This window comes from Pelophylax lessonae (assembly GCF_965119305.1).
Source record: "Pelophylax lessonae genome assembly, chromosome: 11".
In the NCBI taxonomy this organism is placed as follows: domain Eukaryota; kingdom Metazoa; phylum Chordata; class Amphibia; order Anura; family Ranidae; genus Pelophylax; species Pelophylax lessonae.
In genome coordinates this window covers 64,939,737-64,962,385 of record NC_138778.1, presented here as the reverse complement: position 1 = coordinate 64,962,385, position 22,649 = coordinate 64,939,737, and the positions used below count along the sequence as shown (strand labels likewise).

Here is a 22,649-nt window from a genome sequence, read left to right as displayed (position 1 = left end):
GGCACCAGGAGTGCTCTGGCGGCCAGGGAGGTGGCCGTGATTCTGATTTGGACGGAAGCCAATGTTCTGTCTCTTTCCGCAGTCCATATTCTGGGTGTGGAGAGTTGTCAGGCGGATTACCTGAGTCGTCAGGTGTTGGATCAAGGGTAATGGTCCCTTCATTTGGAGGGGTTTTAATCTCCTGTGTGCCCAGTGGCGGATCTGTTTGCATCATACCTCAACAGAAAAGTTCAGCGGTTTGCGGCCAGGTCTTGGGATATTCTGGCGGATGCCACAGACACTCTGGTGGCTCCATGGAGCCAGTATCGGCTGATTTTATGCCTTTCCTCCGCTTGTACTCCTGCTGCAATTTCTTCGCCGGGTAGCGATGGAAGGAATTCCGGTCGTTCTGGTGGCACCAGACTGGCCTCGGCGGTCTTGGTACACAGAGCTGGTAAAAATGGTCGTGGATCCTCCATGGCATCTAACTCTACGGGAAGATCTACTTTCTCAAGGGAACGATCTTTCATCCTGCTTTACAGTTGCTGGCTTTAACGGCTTGGCTGTTAAAAGCAGGGTGTTAAAGCATAGAGGTAGGTCTCTTTGACTCGGTGATTCCAACTCTTTTGAAGGCCAGGAAGTCGACTTCCAGGAAGATCTATCATCGTACGTGGAAATCGTACATTTCATGGTGGGAAATCGTACATTTCATGGTGTGAATCGCTGCAACTGCACCTTTGCTTGTTTTCAATAGCTAGGGTTTTGGCCTTTTTACAAAAAGGGGTTGAGCAGCACTTGGCGTTGGGTACTATCCAGGGCCAGGTATTGGCCTTGGCTATTTACTTCCAACGTCCATTGGTTACTAATAGCTTGATTCGCACTTTCATTCAGGGGGTGCGGCATCTGGCTCCTCCGAGGAGATCCTCCGTTGCGTTGCCACCGTGTTATCTCAATCTGGTTTTGTCTGTTCTTCAAAAGAGAATATTGGGGAGATTTCACTGCTTTCCTTGTCACAGAAGGTTGCCTTCCTAGTGGCTATCACATCTGCTCGCAGGGTTTGAGTTGGCGGCGTTATCCTGTCTGCCTTATTTGGTAGTCCACAGGGATAAAGGGGTCCTTCTGCCAAAACCGTCTTTTTTTTTTTTTTTCTCCCTAAGGTGGTGTCAGATTTTCATTTTAAGGAAGACATTGTGTTGCCTTCCTTATGTCCTAAGCCTAAGCATCCCAGGGAGATTGCCTTGCAGTCTCTGGATGTGGTTCGGGCAATAAAGGTTTAGCTGACGGTTACTGAGTCCTTTAGAAACTCTGACTCTGTCCTTCCGGAAGGTCCTCGCAAAGATTTGGCTGCGTCCGCTGCGACCATTTCTAGATGGATCAGGCAGACGGTTGTTCAGGCTTATTCACTCAAGGGTCAGGTTCCTCCTTTCCCTGTGAAGGCTCATTTTACTACAGCGCTGAGTGCTTCTTGGGCTTTTCGCCATCAGGCCTCGGTTGTACAAGAGGTTGTCTGTGCACACCTTTACCAAATTTTACAAGGTGCATTTGTTGGCTTCTTTGGATGCCTCTTTTGGCCGCAAGGTTTTTCAGGCTGCTGTTTCATAAGCAAATTTTTTTTTTTTCTTAATCTATTAGGGGTATTTTACCTGGGTGAGCTCATGTTGTTTTGGTTGAGCTTCGTGTTACCCAGTTGGCTAGGTTTAGCCTTTTGGAGTTGTTACTTTTTGGTTGCATTTTCCCACCCCTCATGCCTACACTGCTTTGGGACATCCCACACAGCTCATGAAAATGAGGCTGTGTGTGTCAATGGGCGATAGAGAAAATAAGTTTTTTTTTTTTTTAAGATCTTGCCGTAAAATCTTTTTTTTCTGATGTCCATCGACAGACGCAGCACCCTCCAATCTGAATTGGGGATGTTTTTTATTTTATTATTATTTTTTTTTTTTTTTGCCTTCACTGCCTGCAACTAAACTGATGTGCTGGGCTGTGTCTGTGAGGGATATGTCTGGAGGAACAGCCCTGTGGGCGTGTATATGCTAAAACTTTGTACTAACGTACTGCCTAGACTACTCCAGCAGGTGGCAGCAAAACCCAGCACAGCTCATGAAGATGAGGCTGCATCATTAAATGGACATCAGAGAAAAAGATTTTATGGTAAGATATTATTTTTCTTGGTAAATATATTTCTAAAGGTGCTATTGACATGCAATTTTAACAACCCATGCAATCCATACATACAAATAAACCAAAACAAATACATTCGGAGATTAAGTTTTGGGTAATAAAATGGAATGGCACAGGGAAAAAGTATTGAACGCATGACAAAAGGGAGGTGCAAAAAGGCATGAAAAGCCAAGACACCAACTGAAATCTATCAGTATTTAGAAAGCAATCCTGCCCCTGCAAGTGCTCTGCCGGTGCAAATTAATATCAGCTGGTTCATTTTCAACTAATGGCCTATAAGAAAGGGTCTCAGCACCAATGTGTCACACAAGAACATCTCATGATGGTTAAAAACAAAGTCTCTCTCAAAACCTTTGCAACCTTGTTGCAAAACATACTGATGACATTCATTACAGAATGATTTCTAAACTTGTGAATGTAAGCACTGTTGGGGCCATAGTCCAGAAGTGGAAAGAAAATTTCACCATAAATCGGCTACGACCAGGTGCTCCTCGCAAGATTTCTGACAGAGGAGTGAAAAGAATTATCTGAAGTTGTCAAAGAGCCAAGGACCAATGTGGAGACCTTTTAGAAAGACCTGGAATTAGCTGGTACAATTGCTTCATAGAAAACCATAAGTAATGCACTTAATTGCCATGACCTGTATGCACGCTCGCCACGCAATACTACATTGCTGAAGAAAAAGCCCGTTGAAGCTTGTTAAGTTTGCTGCCCAACATTTAGACAAGCCTGTGTATAGAATATAGTTTGGTCAGATGGGACCAAAATGTAACTCTTTGGACGCCATAATACACACCATCTGTCAAATGGCACTGCACATCACCCCACAAACACCATACTAACAGTGAAGTTTGGACGTGGGAACATCATGGTGTGGAGATGGTTTTTCAGCATACCGTACTGGCAAAATTCATATCATTGAAGAAAAGTTGAATGGAAAAAAATTGCTGCCATCTAGTGGAAATGTCAACAAGACAATGATCCCCCAAACACAAAGTCAAGGAAACTGTTAATTGGTTTTCAAAGAAAATAAAGCTGCTGGAATGGCCCAGCCAATCACCTGACTTGAATCCAAAAGAAAGAACTAAAGATCTGAGTTTATACAGTTAGCATGTTCAATACTTTTTCCCTGTGTCTTTTCATTTATTTTACACACAACCCAATTCCTGAACTTATTTGTTTTGGTCTCTCTCTATATGTTTGGATTGCATGGGTTGTTACTGACATGTGGTGAAAATTTCATGTCAATAGCACCTTTAGAAATATATTTACCTAGAAAAATGGTGACATGTTCAATACTTATTTTACCCTCTCTGTATGTATGGATCGTTTTACATTTCCATGGCGTTTATCTCATGTGTTCCATTTTGAAATGGGCATAGGAAAGCATACAGTTACCTTGCTGCATATGGTAGAAGCCAAACAAAACAGGAAAACATGTATTATTATTATTATTATTATTCATACTGTCTTCTGTTTTCTTTTAGTGCCTATATTGCAATGTTCATCCAGCCATACACCTGGTCATTTTACACGTTATCTGTTTTAATCGGGATTGCTGCTGCTGGTGAGACTTTTCTGCTTTTATTTAAAATATGTGCTTCTCCAACCCTAAAGTGGCCATACCCTTAGGCTTCATTCACATCAGAGCATAGCGACTTTACTGAAGTTTTTCAGGCTTTTTTTGCCAACAGAAAGCACTAGGTAAAGGAGAGGAAACTAGGGGTATAGAGCTGCAGTTTGAACAGAAAACGAGCAACCAAACGCTCAAGTCAGGAATTTCTGTTGAAGTCTTTGGGGCCAATAAATGCTTGTAATCTGGCAAAAAGCTCATGTACTGTTTTGAGCGATGGGTGTTTTGCATCAGGCGCCAGAAAGCTCATATGTGAACAGGGGTCATTGAAATAAATGCGATTTGGCTTGATGAGCGTTTTTAGAGCTACAAGCTTAAAGCAGAAAATCACTCAAGTGTGAACGGAGCCTAAGGCTGAATTAAAAAAAAAAAAATCTTAAATTCTGCCATTATGGTACCACAGTGTGGATGGACAAATCTTGAATGTGGCAGATTGCATGCTGGCACTGTTTGCTGGCCATTTTCACAGCTGTGTATGTATGTATATATGTATGTGTGTGTGTATATGTGTGTATATGTGTATATATATATATATATATATATATATATATATATATATTCAACAAAATTAAAGGAACACTTTTTTTAATCAAAGTATAGCATCAAGTCGATTAAACTCCTGGGATATTGATCTGGTCAGTTAAGTAGCAGAGAGGGTTGTTAATCAGTCTCCACTACTTTGGTGTTAATGAAATTAACCGGCGCACTAGATAGGCAACAATGAGATGCCCTCCAAAACAGGAATGGTTTTACGGGTGAAGGCTACCAACGTTTTTTCCCCTCTACTCCTCTCTTCTGACTGTTTTTTACTAGTTTTGCATTTGGCTAGTGTCAGTGTCACTACTGATGGCATGAGGCAATACCTTGACCTTAAAGGTTGCACAGGCAGTCTTAACTCCTCCAGAATGACACCTTAATACGTGCCTTTGCTAAAAGGTTTGCTGTGTCGCCCGGCACAGTCTCAAAAGCATGGAGGATATTAAGGAGACAGTCAGTTAATCTAGGAGAGCTGGATAGGGCTGTAGAAGATCCTTAACCCATCAGCAGGACCGGTACCTGCTTCTTTGTGCAAGGAGCAACAGGATGAGAACTGCCAGAGCCCTACAAAATGACCTCCAGCAGGCCACTGGTGTGAGTGTCTCTGACCAAACAATCAGAAATAGACTTCATGAGGGTGGCCTGAAGGCCTGACGTCCTCTAGTATGCCCTGTGCTCACTTCCAGGCACCGTGGAGCTCGATTGGCATTTGCCATTGAACACAAGAATTGGCAGGTCAGCCACTGGTGCCCTGTGCTTTTTACAGATAAAAGCAAGTTCACCCTGAGCACATGGGACAGTCTTGAAAGGGTCTGCAGAAGCCGTGGAGAACATTATGCTGCCTGTAACATCGTTCAGCATGACCGGTTTGGTGGTGGGTCAGTGATGGTCTTTGGAGGCATATCCATGGAGGGATGCACAGACCTCTACAGGCTAGACAATGGCACCCTGACTGCCATTATGTATCAGGATGAAATCCTTGGACCCATTATCAGACCTTACACTGGTGCAGTGGGTCCTGGGTTGCTCCTGGTGCACGACCATACCCAGGCTCATGTGGGGGGAGTATGCAGCCAGTTTCTGGAGGATGAAGGAAAGGATACCATTGAATGGACCCCACGATCTCCTGACCTAAATCCAATAGAACACCTCTGGGACATTGTTTTGTCCATCTGACACCGCCAGGTTGTACCTCAGTCTGTTAACCACTTACCCACTGGTCACTTAAACCCCCTTCCTAACCAGACCAATTTTCAGCTTTCAGTGCTCTCACATTTTGAATGACAATTACTCATGCAACACTGTCCCCATATGAAATTTGTGTCCTTTTTTCACACAAACAGAGCTTTCTTTTGGTGGTATTTAATCATAATTGTTTGTTTTTTTTTTTACAAATGAAAAAAGACCGAAAATTTTGTAAAAAAAAAAAATGCATTTTTCTTTGTTTCGGTTTTAAATTTTGCAAATTTAGTCATTTTTTTTCTTCATAAATTTTGGCCAAAATTTATACTGCTACATATCTTTAGTAAAAATAACCCAAATAAGTATATAAGCTATGGTACCGATCATTGAAAATTGATCACACCTGATGTACTGACGGCCTATCTCATTTCTTGAGACCCTAACAAGCCAGGGCAGTACAAATACCCCCCAAATGACCCCTTTTTGGAAATTAGACATTCCAAGGTATTTAGAAAGAGGCATGGTGAGTTTTTTGAAGTTGTAATTTTTTCCCACAATTCTTTGCAAAATGAAGATTTAAAAAAAAAAGAATTATTTTTCACAAAATGGTCATATTACAAAGTTATTTCTCACACACTGTACAGGCATACTTGCAACTACACCCCAAAATACATTCTGCTACTCCTCTGAGTATGGCGATACCACGTGTGAGACTTTTCCACAGCCTGACCACAGCCTGACCACATGCAGAGTAGAAGCAAAAATTACACACACAATTTTTCTGATGACCTATCACACCAGGACAATGGAAATGCCCACAAAATGACCCCATTTTGGAAAGAAAACTCCCCAAAACCTAATCTAGGAGGCATAATGAGTCTTTTGAACATGTCATTTTTTTCCACAAGTTTTTGGAAAATGTGGAAAGAAAACCAAAACGCATTTTTTTTTTTTTTTTTATTTTTTTTTATTTTTTTACACAAAGTTGTCCATTTATAAGACATTTCTAACAAATAGCATGTACATGGCAAAAAATCACACCCCAAAATACATTCTGCTGCTACTCCTGAGTATAGCGATACCACATATGTGACACTTTTCCACAGCCTGGCCACATACAGAGGCCCAACATGCAGGGAGCATCGTCATTTCCTGACTTCCCATTGCAATTTTGTGAGGCACTGTAGGGCACTGATAAGCATTGTAGTGGCACTGATGTGGCCCGGATGAGCACTGAGGTGGCATGGATGTTGCACTGATGAGCACTGACGTGGGATGGACGTGGCATGGATTGGCCCTGACGTGGCATGGATGTGGCATGGATGTGGCACAGATGAGCTCCCTGACATGGCATGGATGTGGCACAGATGAGCTCCCTGATGTGGCGTTGACATGGCACGGATGTGGCGTTGACATGGCACGGATGTGGCGTTGACATGGCATGGATGTGACATTGACATGGCACTGATGTGGCACTGATGTGGCATGGATGAGCACAGATGTGGCATGGATGAGCACTGAGGTGGCATGGGCAGGCATGGATGAGCATGGATGTGGCATTGATGAGCACTTAGGTGGCATGGATGGGGCACGGATTAGGCCTGGATGGGGCACGGATGGGGCATGATTGAGGCAGAGGAGGCTGCAGTTTCTCTCCTCTCCTCGCACGCTGTACCGATTGCTGTGTACAGTGTGAGAGGAGAGAAATGAACCGGACATGTGCCGGTTTGTTGTGAAGTGATCGCTCCGTCATTGGACGGAGCAATCACGTGTTAAAGGAGCGCTCTCATTGGCCCTTTACCACGATCCGTGATGCGTCGGGTCCCCGGGACCCGGTGAGCACGGACACTCCCGTGTGCGCGCCCCATGTACGCCCTCCCAGAACTAGACGACCACGCTGTAGCCGCCTTTTGGCTATGGCCCGGTCGGCAACTGGTTAAGGAGCTCAGTGATGCCCTGGTCCAGATCTGAGAGGAAATACCCCAGGACACCATCTCACTAGGAGAATGCTCTACGTTTTCAGGCATTCATTCAAGCATGTGGGGGGCCATACTAACTGAGTAGCATTTTGAGTTGCTGCAATGAAATTTCAGAAAAATGGACTAGCCTGCTGCATCGTTTTTTCACTTTGATTTTTGGGGAGCCTTTGAATTCAGCCCTCTGTAGGTTGATAATTTTCATCAAACGATATGGCATCCTTTTTGTTCCTAACACATTACCCATTACATATCATTTGTATAGATATCCAGCATGATATTTTTCCCCATTGAAATCTGATGTGTTTTCAAAGTGTTCCTTAAATTTTTGTTGAGCTGTGTGTATGTGTGTGTGTGTGTGTGTGTGTGTGTGTGTGTGTGTGTGTGTGTGTGTGTGTGTGTGTGTGTTTTTTTTTTTTTTTTTTTTCTTCCGATAGCAAGCCTTCAAAAAGGTTTGAACTTGATGGATTTGAGCTTTTTATATTTTTTTATTTTTTTCCCCTTCATTCAGACTAACTACGTAAAAGAATCTCCCCTATATCTGCAACAAGCTTACTAAAATCCCTGCACTGTACTTAGATTACACAGAGAGGGTATGTGTGTTTTTAAAAAAAAAAAAAAAAAAAGTGAAGTTACTTTTTAAAACGGGATCTGTTTGCATAAAGGATTTTAAGAGGCCCATGTCTGCAGAAATGCTTTCATCAAACCGATGTTCTTAGATTGTAAACTTTCACTTGTCATATTTTGTTTGCTTTGCCTTATAATGTTGGAATCCCTTCGTGGCTGCAGTTTGTAGTGTCATAGCTGATTAAGTCTATCGGTGACATTCTAACCACTGATACCTCTCATCCTCAATTGCTAATCAGTTCAGGACTTGACCAGTTCTACTACAATGGGTTGTGATTGATGGCACATTGCTGTCCACATAGCCTTCGCAAAACCATCTGGCATCAGCAGGAAATGTCATGGAGCACCCTCTCTAATTTCTCCTCCCAGCTCTGGTCCTCCTGAAGAGGTAACTCTGCCCAGTGATGACCTCACCGGGTTAAATAAGGGGAATTCTATGTTTTTAGAAAAAGAGTATCTAAATATTAGACTCTCTTAGCACATGATTGTACATGGATCTAGAAAAAAAAAAAAAAGGAATACCAAACAATGTTTATTATTTGAGTAAGCTGCAGTAAGTATTTGCTTGTAAGTGAAATCTGGTTCATGCTTTGACTGCTCCAAAAATATTTTCCATGCATCATGTATTTATGGACGCTGGAAACTATTAACCGCATAGGCCATATTATGTTTTCATTTATTATTCCCTTTCCTAGTGCTCTGGACTGCTCAAGGCACCTGTCTGACTATGAATTCCGATGACAAAACCATTGGGCGGAATAGTGGTATCTTCTGGGCCCTACTGCAGTTCAGGTAAAATCTATGGCCTTTTCCTGTCTTTTTTGGTGAGTAGATGTGTAACAACCAAGTAGAGATCAAGTTGCGTTAGTCAGCTATAAACTGTAGAAATGGTTCTCAGATCTTATAGGTTGCAGAATTTTATTTTTCTAATGCCTTGCTATTGAATATACTCTATTCCAGGGAGCTGTAATTTTCTTTATTTTTTTTTCACAGTATGCTTTTCGGAAACCTTTATATCTACGTAGCATGGAAAGGAGAAGCTAGCATATCAGGTATGCTGTGTTTTCATTTATGGTATGATGATCACTTCTTGTTACTGAATAAGGCATGTTGTGTGTTGAACTGGGGTGGGCAAACCTAAACCCTGGAATTATAGACTGAGGCAGAAAGGTTTTGTAAAAATGTCTCTCATGCATTGTCAGTGATGAAGCATGTGCCAAATTCATATATCTTCTAGAACTTGTACTTGAAGTTGGCTCATGCTGCTCTACTTTTAGAATGCACACAAACTTTAGCAAATTTTGTCTGAGCCAGTTTTTCTCTCTGTACGCAAAAACAGAGTTGGTCTTAATTCGTTCCACTTTTACGTTTGGAGCATTCAGTGCAACACAATGGTAAGTGGTGCATTTTAGAACTACCTGAATTTGGCGCACGACTCGCTGGCAGAACCAGAAGTGTTGCAGATGTTGCATTAATGTGGTACGATATAATAACAAGGGGTTAACGCCAGAAAGTGCTGTCGAATAATGCCTCCCATCAGAAAATGCATCAGATGAACTGCAGTATATAAAGTCACTCCAGCTGATATCTCGATCAGCTAGCGTGACGATGCATTCAAAGTTTCTCTGAGGCAATATCCGACAAAAGGCAAACTGCGAAGAGAGCGGAGGGTGTAGAATCTAAATGTCAGATTCTGCCTTGCTATCTGCGCATGCGCGCAACGGACAACCCTTCCTATTGGGCGAATTATTCTTGTTGGGAAATTGTGGGAATATTGACACGAGTACAGTACATGTACACACAGCTCTGACAGGGACAAATAGAAGTATATCTGGACACCGGATGTAAAGTGGCACTCTGATGGTGACACTGATGTAAGGGGCGCTCTGATGGTGACACTGATGTAAGGGGCTCTTTGATGGGGACACTGATGTAAAGCGGCGCTCTGATGGGGACATCTGATGTAAAGGGGGGCTCAGAAATTCATGTGTAAGACTGCTAATCAATGCATGGAAGCAAAATAAAAAAGTAAAATTGCAAGTTTAATTAAAATTGACAAGAATCTCCATATTTACCTGGACTACAACTCTCAGCAGGTTCCTGACAGGATGTACAGCTGCCTAAGCCGCCAGCTCCAATCCCCATCATCCTTGTAGACATATAGGAAAAATAATTACATTTCATTCAAATTTAAATGTCATTAGTCTGCTGGTGCAGATTCATGGTCTAGATCGCAAAAATAAGATTTTTTTTCATTAAACACTTAGCAGAACGTACATTTCTGACTGTCACCTTTTTACTTCTATAATTATATAAATAATTGGGAGCCAGCTGGCACGCCACCACAGTGACATCAGTTGGACATTCCACCAACCCCTCGCTATGTCCAGTTGCAGTCACTGCAAATGCACAATGTGTTATACAGACCTCAATGTGTACTGTTATGTATGATGCAATGTAGAATGCACTGTGCTATATAGAACATTGTGCTGAATAGAACACATCAAGCTTCAAAAGAACACACACAGCACATTGTATACAGCACAGTGTGTTAAATATCACACAGGGTGTTTACATCAGGTGTCCCCATCAGAGCGCCCATTTCCATCAGGTGTCCCCATCAGAGCGCCCCTTTCCATCAGGTGTCCCCATCGGAGCGCCCCTTTCCATCAGGTGTCCCCATCAGAGCGCCCCTTTCCATCAGGTGTCCCCATCAGAGCGCCCCTTTCCATCAGGTGTCCCCATCAGAGCGCCCCTTTCCATCAGGTGTCCCCATCAGAGCGCCCCTTTCCATCAGGTGTCCCCATCAGAGCGCCCCTTTCCATCAGGTGTCCCCATCAGAGCGCCCCTTTCCATCAGGTGTCCCCATCAGAGCGCCCCTTTCCATCAGGTGTCCCCATCAGAGCGCCCCTTTCCATCAGCGTGCCCCTTTACATCCAGTGTCCAGATATACTTCTATTTGTCCTCGGCAGAGCGTTGTCTATGTACTGTGCTCACGACAATATTCCCGCAACTTCTCAATAAGAAAAATCCACTAAGTAAGAATATTAAATAGGAATGATCCACCCAATAAGAATCATTTTCCATTGCGCGCATGCGCAAAGAGCAAGGCAGAATCTGACATTTAGGTTCTACACCCTCCACACTGTCCGTGGTTTGCCTCTTGTCGCATAATGTCTCAGACACATGGGATATCAGCAGGAGTGACGTTGCGTACTATGCATGTGCAGTTCGATGCATTATTTGACAGAACACTTCTCTTAATGTGTTTAGAATTTTTAAATAATTCACAATGTTTCTGCTCTTCTATATAATTCCCCAATAGGTGGCGACTTGCAAATGTTTGCAACAAAAACCTCTAATCTCCACAAACTAATATTCGATACTTAACCTTCTTAGCGGTATTCCCGAGCGTGGCTCAGGGTTACATTTCAGAGCCAAAAGCGGTAACCACCGAGCCACACTCGGGGTACCGCCAGAAGCATCGCTGGATCCTGTAAAAGGTTACTTACCTTATCACCGGGATCCAGTGATGTGTGTGGCGGCAGATCTTCCTCCCGATCCTCTCCGTGCCCCGGCTTCCGTCTCCTGCGACGTGACGTTCGCAGAGGGGTGGAACCGGCGGCAAATTCAAATGTAAAACACACCAAACACACTGATACCATTCAAAATAAAATAAATTCACATTACATTGCCCCCCAGTGCCCTTTCCTGCAGTTTTACTGTACTTTTTATGTATATGTGTGTGTGTATATACGTGTGTGTGTGTATGTATGTATGTGTGTATATGTATGTATATATATATATATATATATATATATATAATTATAATATATGTGTGTGTGTATATATATGTGTGTGTGTGTATATATATATATATATATATATATATATATATATATATATATATATATATATATATATATATATATATATATATATATACGCACACACGTGTGTGTGTGTATATATATACATACATACATACATACTTTAACTTATTTATAGTTTTTTATTATATTAAAATATATTAATATTAAAATTTATGATTTAGTGTTTCAAACTTTATCATACCCAAGATGTTCTAAAGAAGAACGCACAGTAAAAAAAAAAAAAAATATGTAAATAGTTGGTTTGGGCTGCTCATTCTCAAGAATTACATGCAAAATAATGGTACTGCTTTCAGCACCTAAAATCCAAAAGAATCATACCGCCAGGGAGGTTAAACACTTTTCATTGTAAATTTTATATGCAGGACTTTTTTCATGGCTAAGGAAATGTGGGGGCCTGTGTTTATACTTGCTTATTTTACATATTAGGGCAGTTAACTGTTTAAGTGGAATTCCAGTCAAAAAATACATTTTGCCCAGGGTTAGTATGTTAAATATTTAACCCTTTTATATTTTGCATTTTCATTGTTGCTAAATGTCTAGCTTGGAAAGTCTTGTCTAAGCTAGACATTCGGCTGCTTCCAGTTCTTTACCGACAGTGGTTTCTCTCTTCAGCTGAATTCGCCAGCTGTCATGCACTTTCTGAAACTTTTGTTGATCAATCCAGCCTAGCTTTCTGTAAACCCACCTTTGGGTTGCCCAGTACTGCCCCCATCCCTCCCAGCCTTTCATCAGCGGGCTCCCTCGGTTTTACAATGGAAATGATGCCTACTGTCATGTGTTCACCTTTACGCCGGTAGTGACGGTGCTAACTTTCTTTGAGAATTCCTGCTGGGTAGCTATGTCACTTCTGGAAATTACGTAGCTACCCGAAAAGACACGCCCAGGGACCCGCAGGGATAATAATCCTGTGAGCATTTGGGATTTTTTAAAAGGTAAAAGGATACACATTTTAGCATTTTGGATAATGCAGATCTTAGATGATTTATTGTAATTGATTACTGCTTTTGAAGGTAGATGCCTTTTCTTCCACTTTAATTGTATGGTGAACCACTTCCTCACAGCTACTATTTCTCCATCCCTAAAAATGACTGCTATATGCATGGGGTATTGGTGATCTCATAGAAGATAATGTAGATCAAATTCAAGCAGATAGTCATGGTCATAAAAGGAAACTAATGGCTTACCCTTTTATTTTTATTTTTTCTTTCTCCTTCATTGAGGGACACACAAATTCACTTACCAATGGGTCATACTGCCATCTGCAGGATAATTGGACTGGCAAATGGTAAAATTGTGGGCAGGCTCAGTATAACCCCTCCTGCTCCCAGCCGAGGAAGATTTTTATTTTTTCTGGTGTCCTAGAAGGATGGATGTTCTTAAAACAAGTCTTCAGTTAAAACTCCTTCTTCATTGCTGCTGAGGTGAAAAGGCAGTTATTCGGATCAGCCCGACTTTGGAGTGCCTCACCCAAACCCCACTTGACTGAATGATTGCAGGGTTTGCCTGGAACATGTCTTCTGGCACTGGGCTCTATATTATGGAACTTTCCAGACCAGAGTGTTCTGGTTAACTTTACTACAATGCAATTTCTAGGTCCAGAGCTATGGCACAGCCCCGAGGTGTGACCTGGTCTCTGAAGATTTACAGTACTTTGTGAGTAGGCTGTGTGGGCCAAGCACCTTAAGCTACCAAGTTACTAGGACAGCTGAGCACCATTTAACCCTTTCTCTGCCAGGTCTGTATGTCGTACGGACCTACAGCACTGCTTACAGTTGGCCAGTTCATTGACCTTGAGCTTACACCATAATTGTTTAGCAGACGCTGCTGAGCAAACTGATGGCTCTGATCTGTGGCTGATGATGATAAAAAAAAAAAAAAATATATATATATTCAAAATTTAAAAAGCTGTAAAAGGAGAAAAAAGTCTAAATCTCCCTTGCCTCTGAAACTCAATCCACATTTAGATTGAGCTGACAGACGGTGAGGAAGTAATGACACCTCCTCACCGCCAGCTTTACCCCATTTTACCAGCAAATGCACCGCAACCACATGCATTGCACAAGGTTGTGGGAAGTTTGCAGCTCTTCCCCTTGACATGAATGTGTAGTGTTCGGCAGAAGACAAGTTGGGTCAGGTTTGCCGCAGGCGCAAGGCATTGCACCATCGGCACCGAGGGTACTGCCTAATTCAGCTTAAAGCAGAGCTCCACCCAAAAGATGGAAGCTTTGCTTGTTTGCACTCTCCCCCTCTCCACTGCCACATTTGCCACTTTGCGGAAGGGGGAGGGGGGTCTGGTACCTGGTTTTGACAGGTATCTGCTTCCACTTCCGATGTTCCCACTTCCAGATAAGATTTCCGAGGCAATCCTATGAAGCTTTTTGGCCCCTCCTCCTTCCCCTGCAGCCTTCTGAGACACAGAAGTATGCGGAATCATTCACAAAGCGCAGCATGACTCGCTCATGCGCAGTAGGAAACTGGCTATGAAGCTGGAAGGCTTCAGGGTCGGTTTCCCATAGTGAAGATGCTGGCACCCGAAGCTGATTGAAGAATTGGCTCGCGAGCTGACATCACTGGATCCCTGGACAGTTATGAAGCAGAATGGGGGATCCCCCTAGGGTGTGGGACTTTACCGGCAAACACACTTCCACAAATGTATAAAAGTTAAATAATTTTATTAACAAATGATAAAATAGATCTTACATAGATCTAAACTGTTGCATAAATTTGTACAGAAAACATAAATTGTATGGTATTCAAAGAATAAATGTGGAAACGATAACTGAAAAAGATATAGTGATGCATATACTCGGAGGTATATGTTGGTTACTTGAAGGAAATCCTCCCACCCGACGCGTTTCAGGCACGCAGGCCTTTCCTCAGGGGTCTAAAAGTGGGGAGATTTGTGATTTCCTATATAACATAATAGATATTGTATAAATTAATTGCATGGAGTATTATGTCAATTTCAATATAGATAGATCTCAAACATTCAATGTTATACCTGTAGATAAGTTTAGGATAAAAAAAGTTTCTTATACCTGTGAGTTGTTGAAGGTGTGACAAGTGAGTCACTGCTGCTAAGAGCAAGAGAGGAAAAAGGGGGTTCCGCTGTGTTGAGTGCCGGTGTAATGCACCTCTTGGTCCCTGAAGGCGTGGATCTTCCCAAGTGTGGCCCCAGCGAGGATGCCCAAAAGGGGGGTCGCACTTGTCTCTGTATGAACGTATATGCAGGAGAATTGATATTTTTAATATACTCAAAAGGATAGATAATGTGATCTTGGGATGATTGCGATGGTACGAAAAAAGGATTACCTTATGGCAATTGTCACAGCATATATATTTTTGGAGATATGCCTGTTGCACTGAAGTTCAAGGAGTAACTGGTTTAATCCTCTGAAAAAGATATACTGTATATACTCGAGTATAAGCCGACCCGAGTATAAGCCGAGGCCCCTACTTTTACCACAAAAAGATGGGAAAAATCATTGACTCGAGTATAAGCCTAGGGTGAGAATGCAGGGCGGCAGGCATAGTACAGGAGAATGCAGGGTGACTGGCATGGTGCAGGAGAATGCAGGGTACTGGCATGGTGCAGGAGAATGCAGGGTACTGGCATGGTGCAGGAGAATGCAGGGCGGCAGGCATGGTACAGGAGAATGCAGGGTGACTGGCATGGTGCAGGAGAATGCAGGGTACTGGCATGGTACAGGAGAATGCAGGGTACTGGCATGGTGCAGGAGAATGCAGGGTACTGGCATGGTGCAGGAGAATGCAGGGTACTGGCATGGTGCAGGAGAATGCAGGGTACTGGCATGGTGCAGGAGAATGCAGGGTACTGGCATGGTACAGCAGAATGCAGGGTACTGGCATGGTGCAGGGTACTGGCATGGTGCAGGAGAATGCATGGTACTGGCATGGTGCAGAAGAATGCAGGGTACTGGCATGGTACAAGAGGATCCGGGGTTGTGGGCATACTACAGGAGATGCAGTTCTGTGGGCATGGTACATGTGGACCATGCCCGCAGCACTGCATCCCTTGTAGTGTGCCCGCAGCCCTGCATAATGGCAGGTAGTGAAGCTGTTTCACTTACCTGTTCCAGAGGCGCCTTCATTTTAAAAATGGCGCTGCCCGGCGCCGACACGTTATTGCGCACGCGCCGCCGCCGTTCGTATGCTTTCGGCTATTCCCGGCCTCTCCCGAGCGGCGCCGGGAATAGCCGAAATGACACGAGCGGCGGCGGCGCGTGCACGGTGACATGTATGCGACGGGCGGCGCCATTTTTAAACCTTAAGCCCGTCGGAGCGGACAGGGAATTTTTTTTTTTTTTTTTTTCCTTGACTCGAGTATAAGCCGAGGGGGACGTTTTCAGCACAAAAAAATGTGCTGAAAAACTCGGCTTATACTCGAGTATATACGGTATATATATATATATATATATATATATATATATATATATATATATATATATATATATATATATATATATATATATATATATATATATATATATATATATATATATATATATATATATATATATATATATATATATATATATATATATATATATGTATGTGTATGTTTCTTGTTTAAGATTGGATCGTATCAGAAATTTTACCAAGGAGAATGTATATATTCATACCTTAGTTTGTTGGTATATATATTCAGGAAAGATTTAGTGACGGGACGTATTGTTGATTCTCCGTCAATAGAGAGGGAGTGTGGTCCCTAGCTGAATATTAAGATGGAAGCACATCAGGTTAGGGGAGAAGATGTGAAGAGTATTCATATTTGTAAATATTGATTAGGATATACCTAGATAAAGTCAGTCACTCAAATCACAAATCTCCCCACTTTTAGACCCCTGAGGAAAGGCCTGCGTGCCTGAAACGCGTCGGGTGGGAGGATTTCCTTCAAGTAACCAACATATACCTCCGAGTATATGCATCACTATCTTTTTCAGTTATCATTTCTACATTTATTCTTTGAATACCATACAATTTATGTTTTCTGTACAAATTTATGCAACAGTTTAGATCTATGTAAGATCTATTTTATCATTTGTTAATAAAATTATTTAACTTTTATACATTTGTGGAAGTGTGTTTGCTGGTAAAGTCCCACACCCTAGGGGGATCCCCCATTCTGCTTGTTCAGTCCAGGGATGTTGGCAAACCACCTCCAATTTTTCATTTAGCTGGGATATACATTCTTACGCCTGGACAGTTATGTGTCGTATGAAAAGTCAGCAGCTACAGTATTTTTGTAGCTGCTGACATTTTACATTTTGTGGGGGGAAACTGGAGCTCCTCTTTAAGGGGGGGGTGGGGCATATGGCAGGCAGCAAAGAAAAGCTCCCCCATGCATTTTACAGCGAGGCCATGTTTAGCTGCACAGTGATGCATAGGTGTTCCGCGCATCCCCATTCAGGTAATCCCATTGATTTTTTTCATTACTTTATTTTTATCTTATTTTATACTTACACTTAGCGCAAGATTTTTTAAAAAATAAATATTTAGAACTATTTAAATCCCATCAATGTCAATTGGACACAGCGGTCTTTTCTGTGCATTCCTGTGCAGGCAGCCCCATTCAGATCAATTGGGATGCAGTTGCTGTATCGAGACAGCCATTGCTCCCAACTTGACATTCATGTGGGTGTATGTCCCTGAACTCACTCTGTCTGCATATGGGGCCATGCACCTACACCCGCATGGATGTCAAATCTTTCTTTGCACCCTCTGCATCCCAGTTGACATGAATAGGACTGCCTGCACAGGGGTGCACAGAACACCTGTGCATCCGCGTGCAGATAAACACAGCCCTCCATGGGCATACGATGTAGCACGCCCCATTGGGTGAGGCCTTGGTAGGAATTTTGTATGTTATATTGTGGTTTTATGTGCAAAAAAGGATTTTTGTTAGCGTTTTTTCAGTGAAAATAGCGATCTGATAAACATTAACGCAAGTATTGTGGGGCTAAAAAAAATCAGTAGCACCTTCTTTTTTTCTACTGGTCATGTGCTTTTAAAAATGTATGGTTTGGGGGGACTTTTTCAAAAGCTGTAAGTGAAAAATTAAAGCCTCCAAAATTTTAGACATTTTTGATTTTCGCTATTTCGCAAAAAGGCGCAATTTAAAAGTTACCAATATTTGGTTATTAACTCCGTACAGGTTAAGCTTTTATATTTAGCAGGAATTTTGTAAAATTAGCTGTGTTTTTATTTGCTAAAAATAGTTTTAATGTGTTTTCAGCAAAAATATTGTTTTGATAAACATTTATGTAAACATCGTGCTGCTTTAAAAATCAGTAGCACCTCCTTTTTATTCAATAGGTCATGTAATTTCATAAAATATATACATTTGTTTTTTGGGGGGGTCCACAAATTCTTAAAATTGTAAGGGAAAATGAAAACCTTCAGATCTTTAGAGAAATTTGGATACGGTAATTACATTTTTGCGTACATTTCGATTTTTCACCATTTCACAAAAATGTGCAATTTAAAAGTTTACAAATATTTGTTATTTATTAACTCAATACAGGTTAAGCTTTTATATCTGCCAATAATGATTTTAGTGTATTTTTACCAAGAATATTGTTTTGATAAACCTTTTGCGCAAATATCATGGTGATTTTAAAATCAGTAGCACCTACTTTCTCGAATCGTCTTCCAGGGCAGCATCTAAGATGGCTGCCTCCCACCTGAAATAGAAAACACAATATTCCACCGTTCTAAAAACTTGTCATACCTTCTGTCTCAATTCTTTCCTCCAGATCCACTAGGAGCTACATCTGTTTGATAATTTTCCCAGTCTCCGTGCTATGCTGCAGGAGGCTCCCTGGCCAGCCTCCGCTCACCGAGCCTTGGGCAGGGAAGGTCTGGGTTGGCGCAATGGGACAAGCTAGCCCTCGCCTGAGGTTTCACCCCTACTGAGGGGTATACAACTATCCCCCCAGCTGTGAACTGGAGTGGCACCCCCCTACACTGTACCTGGAACATTACTGTGGAATTTCTGGGCTAGTTCCTGCTAGCCACAGCAATCACCCTGGGCGGTGCGCAAGTAGGAGGGGGGCGGGGGGTGGCTCGGCATTAGCATCTCCTGGTCCTTTCCTCCTGCAGCGCCTGTTTGGCTCGGCTGTGAACGTACCCTGCAGCATCCTCGCAGTGGAGGAGCAAGATGGCGGTGAAGGCAGAACCTCGTGTCACTTCCAGTGATACGCTTCCGGTCTGCAGCCATCTTGGGGAGGGTGTAAGTCCCACAAGGGAGAATTCGGAGAATGATGGTTAGGGCCCAGACCTAGTGTAGGGGGACGTCAGGGCCCAAGCCCTATTAACGTTTTCATGGAGGTGGTGAGGGGACAAGGGACCCGTGGTACAGCGTATTACGCAGTGCTTCAAAGGACCCAACAAGAGCCGCTTGAAGAGCGACCGGCGGGTTGGAGGTGTCAGAGGTCAGCCAGTTGTGGGCATGAGTCAAGAGACCCGCTATGTAGTATAAAAACAAATCATGGCAAGCTAGTCCTCCCCGGGTCCAAGGCCGCTGCAGCAAGGAGAGCCTGAGACGAGGAGGGCGGAATCCCCACAGAAATGCGATGACCTGGGAGTTACTGTTTGTACACCCTTCTTGGGATCCAAACTGGGGAGTGACGTAAAACATAAAGGAGGGGAGGCAGTAATTTAATTTTTACCAGGTCGATCTTAAGTTGAAGATGTGGGTACCTGCGCTTATGGTGTTATCCAAATGAATATATTAAACTAATTTAAGTATATAAAATAATTAAATATACAGATTAATTAGATAGATTCACAGAATCCTAGAATGAGCTGCAGCTGTACAAGAAGGGTTAATTCTAGATTGAAAGTAAACGACAGTGTCAGCGCTGCTCCAAAATAAATTGATTAATTATTACTAATAAAATGCGTCAGTGTTGACCTAATTATAAAGTGCTATATATTGTGCAAAAAGTGTATCCGTGCTAAATCAATTGTTCATAAGTAAAGTGCAATATATGATGTGCAATGTATACTGTGCAGTATACACAAATAAATCTGTTGTGCAAAAACTTTTCTATAATAATTAATGTGGATACTATTAAATAAATACTGTGCATTAAATAATTGTAAATCAATCGGTAAAATATTCTGCAAAAAGTCTTTTCAATAAACCATGTATACAAAGTTCTTTAGAAAGTGCTCTTGTGCTCATAAAAATGTGACTCCTCTTCAAAGGCAGTGCCAAGTGATGTCACACAGTGCTCCCCTCTTGGTCCCTCACTCACCAGACTTAGGCGGATAATATGCCTTTCTCAGCCATCCATGCTGATAACTTTGGCTAGTAAGCACTTGTAAACACTTCAGACCACTCTCAATTGGGCAAGATATGCGGCTATAGGGTCCTCTTCCTTGTCATTCATAGGGCTCCCCCCATAATAAAGAGAAGAATCTCCATAGTAAAGTACCTTCCAGCAGTTTTATTAAAGGTTACACTTACAACATCAACTATTTAAAAACGCCTTCAATGAATTTCCTGGTGTTGGACTCCGCTTCCGCTTCCTGCGCCCCAAACACCGGATATGACGTTGGACGTACGGGCAACGGCTTGACGCGTTTCGCTCCACCAATCAGAGCATTCTCCTTATAAGTTATCAGCATGGATGGCTGAGATCTGCTTTAGATCTGCTTGAAGTTCAGCTGATTAGACTTTTGTAGTCTGTGTTGCAAAGTGTGTTTTATTTTCTACATGCATTTGTTCCAAATTCCTGTCCTTCTGTTCATGAGGGATGATGTTTTCTGACTTGCGGTTTTAGGATCACTACAAGATAAAGCAGATGATTTGTACATTTCTTGTTTTATTGATATTACTGATATTTTCCAAACTATCTTCAAAGCAGAACAAGGATTTTAAGGAAGAAAAATTGGCATTAAGCAACTTGCAGCCAATGCAGAGAGCAGTGGTGATGTGCAAACTGCAGCTACCATGGCAACCTATCTGATTTAGTCTTTCATCGGTTTAGCACAGTGAGGATAATGAAAATCAATTCTAATTGGGTAATAAGGGTTCCTGCAATGGTGGTTACCTTGTCTTACTAACGGGCTGTAATGAAAGCTGCTTTCAAAGCTAATCAAATAACCATTTAAAAGGTGTCCAGGGTTTAAATAAGTTTTAAAGGACAACTGTACATTTTGGTACCGGAACACAGGAGCAGAGTCAGGAATTGTGGCAGGGAGATCTTACTGTTGGTTATGCATGACAGAGGAAGCCATGCGCTGCTGCCTGTAACTAAAATTTCACTTTTTTAGTTGACTGCACCTATAGCAATTTGTTAGTGTTTGTAAAAATAAAACATTGTCTACTAATGTTACGTGCACGTGGCCATAAGAATTTTATGGATTATATAGGCAGGGCTTTTCTGGAACAAAAGTTCCTGCATCAATGATAAGTAAAATTCTTGCCTCTAGATATATTTTTAATTTAATTTGCAGTTTCTATATCCCTCTGCTTCCCCCCCCCCCCCCCCCCCGCACGCCAGCATGCACTTTTTGCATCTATGCATTGCATAGCCATATACAGTAAATGCATTTACACATGTACATTTGTAAATGCATAAAACACATGGCCCCAGACACTTTTTTTTTTTTTTTTGGTTACGGATCTGACACCATGCTTGTTTATGCCCCTGTGTGACTGTCCCAACTGAAAATACACATGCATTCAACATAAAGAATGTGATGGGGGCATAGCCATGAGCGGCATGTGAGAAGACCTACCTCACACACTCCCGGACTCCCTGACGCCCCAAAACGTTCCCAGCTTGCTCTTCTATACCTTCTGCAGACCCAGTTGGGGTGTCTGATTTGTTTGCCAGCCATGGTGACCTGCAAACCTAAAAAAGATTCAGCACACCTTGAATTCCAACATGGTGTAGCCGCACAGCGAGGGAGCTCACATGGGGCCGACAGGAGGGAATCTGTGTTAAAACCCCCTAAAACGTATAGCTAAGCCTTATCTGCTAAGCGTGCATCATTTAGGAGATGTTTATTTTACGTGTAGCCAGTGATGTCACCAGCGCATGCACTCTGAAGGAACAACATACCTGTGCCGTAAACGGCAGCTCCTGTTCGCATGTGTGGAAGTGATGTCATCGCGGCTCCGGCCACTCATGCAGTCGGAGTCAATGAACCTGGAGGGAAGATTAAGTGAAGATGTAAGCGCTTTCAATGGTGACAGCGTGCCACCGGAAGGCTTTTTGTTTTCAGATAAATTTCACATCCAGTGCATTGGAAAAGTATTCACAGCGCTTCCCTTTTTCCACATTTTAGGTTTGCAGCCTTATTTCAAAAATGGATTAAATTCATTATTTTCCCCAAAATTCTACAAATAATATTCCGTAATGACAACGAGAAAGAAGTTTGTTTTGAAATCTTTGCAAATATAAAAAAAATGTACATAAGTATTCACAGCCTTTTGCCATGACACTCAAAATTGAGCTCAGGTGCATCCTGTTTCCACTGGTCATCCTTAAGATGTTTCTACAACTTAATTGGAGTCCACCTGTGGTAAATTCAGTTGATTGGACATGATTTGTAAAGGCACACACCTGTCTAAAGTATATAAGGTCCCACAGTTAACAGTGCATG

General features: G+C 42.3%; 1 protein-coding gene across 1 annotated transcript in view; it reads left to right on the top strand.

Annotated features, from left to right (window-relative positions):
• MFSD11 (major facilitator superfamily domain containing 11) overlaps positions 1 to 22,649 on the top strand; it is a 153,844-nt gene that overhangs the window by 26,310 nt on the left and 104,885 nt on the right. Inside the window, exons 5-7 of the mRNA XM_082271200.1 lie at positions 3,648 to 3,727; positions 8,811 to 8,907; positions 9,109 to 9,167. Of these exons, the coding sequence (XP_082127326.1) occupies positions 3,648 to 3,727; positions 8,811 to 8,907; positions 9,109 to 9,167 (236 nt within the window). The remainder of the gene's footprint in view (positions 1 to 3,647; positions 3,728 to 8,810; positions 8,908 to 9,108; positions 9,168 to 22,649) is intronic.